At 36.6% G+C, this 7,105-nt stretch overlaps 1 protein-coding gene across 1 annotated transcript; it reads left to right on the top strand.

Annotated features, from left to right (window-relative positions):
• Positions 1-874: 874 nt before the first annotated feature.
• LOC107724230 (cyclic AMP-dependent transcription factor ATF-2-like) lies at positions 875-5,242 on the top strand. The gene is made up of 4 exons (XM_016533067.1): positions 875-973; positions 2,547-2,672; positions 4,007-4,185; positions 5,080-5,242. The coding sequence occupies exons 1-4, from the start codon at positions 875-877 to the stop codon at positions 5,225-5,227; spliced, it is 552 nt and encodes a 183-aa protein (XP_016388553.1). The 3' UTR covers positions 5,228-5,242.
• Positions 5,243-7,105: the final 1,863 nt, after the last annotated feature.

Here is a 7,105-nt window from a genome sequence, read left to right as displayed (position 1 = left end):
TCTGTCCTGAGAAATGTCACTGAGATATTAGGTTTAATATATCAAATCATGGGTCTTCCCAACAGTGCTGAGCCAACACCAGTTCACCGCCTCACGCTGTGCGTAAACACCGCGGCACGCCATCGGCTTCATCATCTTCAGGAAACGGTCAGCGTGCGAGAAACGCAAAAGGTGTCGTGATTGATGTCTGGTTTTGCATGCCATCATCTGTCCTACAATACAATTTGAGAATCTAAGCAAACTATCAGTTCACTATCTGCCACATGAGGGATGAGCTCTTTTTTAACGCTGCGTCTCTGTAGTAGTGATCAATGTTTCGCTTTAGAAACCAATGTGGCGAACAGCGAGCACATAAGCCATGCGTCGCTCTCCTATATTGTGTGTGCGCCGAAAAACTCATAAATCCATTTACGGTGTTTTGCAGCCAAGTTATCCGACTTACGCTATAATGTTTTGCACTCACGTGCACCTGGGAGGTACAAACAAGGCAGGTAAAACTGCATGCGCTTTCTTTTCACCCGCCGCACTGATGCATATAGAACTTCGCCCTTGCATGCTAATGCATGCTTAATATTATTCTTATGAACTGCCAGTGACTTCATACGTTAGCCAGCACTCTGTCAAATTAATGTCAATTCCATTAATGGCGCTGTCCATTTTCTCACTCTCTCCCTTTCGCCACTCAAAGTTTCTCTCCCCAGCGCGCTCGCAGTGGGCCGTCGCCGCCGCTCTGCACAGATGAAAGACAGAGAGAAGAGAATTAACGTCCGGGGTCATTTATCAAGAATGGGACCCAAAAGTGCGGATGAAACTCTGACGATGAAAATCTGTCCTGAGAAATGTCACTGAGATATTAGGTTTAATATATCAAATCATGGGTCTTCCCAACAGTGCTGAGCCAACACCAGTTCACCGCCTCACGCTGTGCGTAAACACCGCGGCACGCCATCGGCTTCATCATCTTCAGGAAACGGTCAGCGTGCGAGAAACGCAAAAGGTGTCGTGATTGATGTCTGGTTTTGCATGCCATCATCTGTCCTACAATACAATTTGAGAATCTAAGCAAACTATCAGTTCACTATCTGCCACATGAGGGATGAGCTCTTTTTTAACGCTGCGTCTCTGTAGTCGTGATCAATGTTTCGCTTTAGAAACCAATGTGGCGAACAGCAGCTGTGATTGTTGAGAAGACAATGCTAGTTTTGATGAATGCTGCTCACCTGCATTCTGCACAACCTCACAGTTCATGCTGGATTTGAAATCTAAATTGATCAACAAGGTGTGAGAGAGTTGAGGCTGGAATACTCAGTTTTTTTTTTTTCTCAGATTTTTGCATGGATTTATAGTCTGGAGTGGTTTGACGATAGATGTCGAAAGTCAGAGCCAGACTGCAAATCTGACAGTTGACAGATTTTGTAGAAAATCGTGTAGCGTATGATGGGCAAAGACTCCCAATTTATTATATAACACTATAATAACATACTAATATACTAATATAGCACTTGCATATTACTGCTCTTTTGTTGGTTTTGATTGATCCTCGTTTGTAAGTTGCTTTGGACAAAAGCGTCTGCTAAATAACAAAATGTAAATATAATGTAAATGTAAATAACAAAACTACATTGAAATTTTAAAACAAGCCCCAAATCAAATAAATAAGTAACACAAATAAAATAAATCTCTTCATATAAACAAACTAAGGCTTTGTCTGTGCTCTTTCCATTTACGTCTCTTCTGCTCACCAAGAAAAATTCAGTAAAAACCGTAATACTGTGAAATATTATTGCAATTTAAAATTACTTTTCTATTTGAATATATTTTAAAATATAATATATTCCTGTGATGCAAAGCTGAAGCTTTCAGCATCATTACTCCAGTCTTTAGAGTCACGTGATCCTTCAGAAATGTTTATAATATGCTGATTTGCTGCTCAATTATTAGTTCTTGTTATTATCATATAAAAAAAAAATAGTTGTGCTGCTTAATATTTTGTGACATTATTGTCACTTTTAAGCAAATGAATGAGTCCTTGCTCAATAAAAGGGGTTTTACTGACCCCAAACCTTTGAATGGAAGCTTAGGTGAAAGTCTCATAGGCACTGTAACATAAAAGGCCTCAAAGATAAAATCAAATCAAAATAGACCCTATTAGGATTGTTACAAAAAAAAAAAAAATATATATATATATATATATGGTCTTATTGTGCATGATACATTATTTGTACACTGTAAAATGATTTTTCTAAATTGTAAATACAACAGAGATTTTCGGAGTATGTTGTACAAGAAAATACTATTTCAGTCTTTCTTTTTCAAAATTTCAGCTTTAATTCAATGTGTTCCTTGCTGTTTCTGTCTTAATTATTTGTTAAATGTATTAGCAATTGTCAATTCTGTAGCAAAAAAAAAAAATCAAACTGTAAAACTGAAACTAACATAACAATTAACAATCTATTTAAATCTTTGATGGATAATCACATTTCACCCTTGCTGATTTTGTGATATAAATGCGTAATCAAACATTGATGTATGTGTGTTTATTGCAGTTGCCTCTGGACTTGTCTCCGCTTGCGACTCCTGTTGTTCGAAACAAAATAGAGGAGCACACACCCATTGAGTCCCACCGAGACAGTCCACTTCCCCACCCTGAGTCGACCACCACTGATGACAAGGTGAGACACAGGGCTCTGCCGTACAGAGAGCTACATAAACACTTGCAGTTATGGGTAGGACTTATTTTCGGTCCTCTGTGTGTGATAGTTACTTAGTGCTGGAAGTAGGGTTTTTCATGCAAGAGTAACTAGAATCAATTTAGGGAAATTGCACCCTGGAGGATCCTAGGCTCATATTGTGCAGAATTGTGTTGCCAATAACTCTTGGTTGCTGGGTCTTCCCTACCTGGATTGAACGTATAACCTTTGCGTTAGCAGTCCAGATTCATGAGGCTGCCTTCTCCCCTCATTCAACACATGAAAGGTGTTTGATGCTTGGTTTAGCTACTGAGTTTCAGATGAAAATACATTTCTTCATAGAGATACAAAAAAAAAACTAAATCAGTGGTAAACATTGTTTTTTGTAGCTCTATGAAGAAATCTCTCTGTCGGCCAGATTGTGTGAGACAGATGAGACTTCTCTCATAAGTCAGCAAATATGCTGATTCTGACTTTAAGATTGAAGCTGTAACAGCTCTAATGGATAAACATTCACTTTGAGCACTTTATGATCGATAGAAGCATGATTTGTTTACTCAACGTCTCTAAATGTGAACTCTCAAAATGCTGAAAATATTCATATTTCTTAATTACAGTAGTTACTCTACTGTTCAAATGTTTGGGGTCAGTAAGTTTTTTTTTTTATATAAATAAAATTAATAAATTGATAAATAAACTGTAAGTTTTGATCAATAAATTGTTAAAATTGTAACAAAAATAAACACTGTTCTTTTGAACTTTCTATTCGTCAAAGAATCCTGAAAAAGCGCATCACATTTTCCACAAAAAAATATTAAGCAGCACAGCTGTTTTCAACATTGACAATAGTAGGAGATGTTTCTTGAGCAGCAAATCAGCATATTATTATGATTTCTGAAGGATCATGTGACACTGAAGACTGCAGTAATGATGCAGAAAATTCAGCTTTACCATCACAGGAATAAATTAAATATTAAAATAAATTTTTTTTTTTTAAAAATGCAAATAAATATCAAATAAATGCAGCCTTGGAAAGCACTTTAAAAAATGTAAAAACATAAAAAAAAATTTTTTTTTAAAAATTAAAAAATCTCACCTACTCTCAAACATTTGATTGCAGTAAAGTAATTTTTTTGAAGACACTGTCATCCATCAACTGTAAGGCACAACAAATCGCAGTCTCTTAATTCATAGGTGAACAATGTATGTGCTCCCTGTGGCTACTAACACAATCAGAAACAGTATGAGATCAGTAATGGACAGTGTAGTTTTGTGTGAGCGCTTGATGCAGCTTGGCTCTCGTGTGGTGTTTTCAGGAGGTTTCTTTGCAGCCGACCTCTCTGCCTCCATCCACTATAGTCCGTCCTGCCTCCCTCCAAGTCCCCAATGTACTACTGGCCAGCAATGAGGCTGGTGTTGTTATTCAGCAAGCTCTCCCATCTCCGACATCTAGCTCTGTTATAACCCAGGTCCCATCCTCTTGTAGACCGATAGTGTAAGTAACTTCTAAACGTGACTTATTCTGCTTCTCTCTTAGTTTGCCATCATTTTCTCCTTTTTACGCCTCATTCGGTGTTTCGTTTTCGTCACTCATTTACTTTATAAATGTTTGATTTAGTTTCAGTTGCTTGTGATCCATGTGCCTTTACTTTTACATCATAGAATTGACAAGTGCTCGGCCATCAGACAGGTTTTGTTTGATCCTTTTGTTTTGTTTCACACATCAATTGAAGAGAAAATTCTTGCTGTTGTTTTATGTTAATTTTTTTATCACTATCACAAGTCAACATGAATACACAACGATTGACACTGTTTGCTTTTTTAATACACATTTTTTTTGCACGATTCATCACAAAGGAAAACCTTTGCCTTTGTAATATGTAATTAAAATGTAATAACTTGCTCTGCCCTGAAACAGCTTTCTTTATCGTGACGTAACTTAATATTACCCTTGTTAATTTTAACCAAAAGCCAAATAGCTGTTGCCATTTTTTTTAGTTACTGTTGTAGGCAATGCTGCCTTTTTTTATGCTATTTATAGTAGTATAGTAATTTCATGTTAATATGAAGTAAATTAAAGTTGCAGTAGCAAATAACAATACATTTTAAAAATAAGCATTGTGAATGTGATTGACTCTTATTCAGCGCTGACTTTACTATTTAATTAATTCCTGATGGATAAATTTATGTCCCGTCCTATTTCCCCTCATTAAAAAATGTCACATTACGAAGGTAAAGTACTGTGCAATTGCTGTTTCATGTTGACTTTAAAGCATGATGCTATACTACATCTACATGATGCTATACTAGATCTATACTACAGTTATGTTAATCCTATGTTTGGTATGCATTTTGTTTCTGTTTCCCCCATCTCTCTGTCTGTCTTCAGTCCGGTGTCCGGCACGTTTCCGGTTCTGCTGCAGCTGCCTAACGGTCAGACGATGCCAGTCGCCTTTCCAGCCACCATCGCCAGCTCCAGCGTGCACATACCCACTGCCATTCCTGTGAGTGTCCCACACGCACTCCTCTCTCTCTAGTGTGTAGAGAAAGCTCCTGGGCAATGAGTTTACATCATTAACGGGACAGTTCATGCAAAAATGAAAATTCTGTCATTAATTACTCACCCTCATATCGTTCCAAACCCCTAAGACCATCGTTCACCTTCAGAACACAAATTAAGATATTTTTGATGAAATCCCAGAGCTTTCTGATCCTGCATAGACAGCAATACAACTAACACGTTCAAGGCCCAGAAAGGTTGTAAGGACATTGTTAAAATAGTCCATGTGACATCAGTATGACATGTGACAAAAGTATGCTTATGCTATTTTTCTTTCAAATAAATGGTTTGCAGTAACGGTGACACATTTTAAGGGTGACTTAAGTGCAAATACTTTGTTGTATAAGGTTGAATATAAATGTCTCAGTGTACATGGCATGTGTTGACCATCAGTGTTCAATTTTCTACAGTTTGGATGTTAACTATAACATTTGATTGGGTGATTGGATAGTTACAGACTTTAGTTGTCCTTGTCCAATTTAAGAAAAAGTAGTGTAAAATAAAATCATAAAGTATATGGCAATATTCAGTGCAACAATAAAATACAAAGCCATCGAATCAACAGGAAACCTGCATTCCTGTACTCTTGAACCCAATCAATAACTGTTAGGGATGTAACGATTCACTCACGATACGATTCGATTCGATTCACGGTTTTGATTTCACGATTCGATTCGATTCATGATTATTATAATTTTTTTTAACAAAATTAGATTTAAGACAAATTATAAATTAAATGTGTCCTTTTATTATTGCTTGGACAAAATGCTGCACATTTCTTTGTGAAATTGAAATATAACACTATAATAATATACTAATATAGCACTTGCATATTACTGCTCTTTTGTTGGTTTTGATTGCTTCTGTTGTCCTCATTTGTAAGTCGCTTTGGACAAAAGCGTTTGCTAAATGACAAAATTTAAATATAATGTAAATAACAAAACTAAATTGAAATTTTAAAACAAGCCCCAAATCAAATAAATAAGTAGCACAAATAAAATAAATCTCTTCATATAAACAAACTAAGGCTTTGTCTGTGCTCTTTCCATTTAAAATTAGAGGCAGCCGCTGCATTTTAATCTTGATCCAAACAAAGATGCTGCATACATGCAACATGAGCAGTTTTTAAACTAAATTAGATTGTATAATTTTGAAATTTGAAGCAAAAACAGAATGGTTTGACTTCAGTTTTATGAAACTATACATAAAAATATCTGCATGAAACAGCAGACGAGCTGAATGAGACGCAGATTCACTCTCTGCCAGCAGGTGGCGCTTAAAGCTTTTCCTGGTTTCCGCTGTAAACAAAGCAGCGCTGAACTTATGAACTTTAATATGCGTTATACAGAGGCAAGATGAAAAGAAAAAATACCATCTAAACTTTTCTAAAGACAGTAAGTTCCCCTCAGACATACATTCATATAAACTCCTACACCTAAATGAATCGCGATTTGTTTAGCATCTCAACCGATTTGAATCGTCACATATTTGAATCGATTTTCAACCGGCTCACGGTTAATCGTTACATCCCTACTTCAGACTATAGCTATGTTTCCGTCACCCTGTTTTTATGCGCAGTTTGAAGTGTCGCATCAGAATCAAGTGATGGGAATGCCAAATTTCGAAAGAAAAAAAGAATCCATTCACAAAAAAAGTTTTTACACTCGCTTGAGGTGGTTTTTGACTTTAATGCGAATAATTGGAGATGGAAACGCATTTGCCAAACAAATTCCTCCATGCGCCTCAAAAAAGTCATGTGACTTTGTGCAATGGGACGGGATAACTTGACTAACCCGTGGGCCGATCTTGTTGCACAGCATCTGAAATGTTGTTAGCAAAGTCTGTCGTCAAAGTA

Source organism: Sinocyclocheilus rhinocerous, unplaced genomic scaffold (assembly GCF_001515625.1).
Source record: "Sinocyclocheilus rhinocerous isolate Xijiao unplaced genomic scaffold, SAMN03320098_v1.1 scaffold2620, whole genome shotgun sequence".
Taxonomy (NCBI): Eukaryota; Metazoa; Chordata; class Actinopteri; order Cypriniformes; family Cyprinidae; genus Sinocyclocheilus; species Sinocyclocheilus rhinocerous.
The sequence above is the reverse complement of the archived record's forward strand: the minus strand, read 5'-3'. Positions and strand labels throughout refer to the sequence as shown.

Coding starts and splice junctions, on each gene's coding strand:
- LOC107724230 (XM_016533067.1), top strand. CDS start 875: ATGGGTCTTCCCAACAGTGCTGAGCCAACACCAGTTCACCGCCTCACG. Junction 974..2,546: donor TTCATCATCTTCAGGAAACG/GTCAGCGTGCGA, acceptor TGTTTATTGCAG/TTGCCTCTGGACTTGTCTCC. Junction 2,673..4,006: donor CGACCACCACTGATGACAAG/GTGAGACACAGG, acceptor TGGTGTTTTCAG/GAGGTTTCTTTGCAGCCGAC.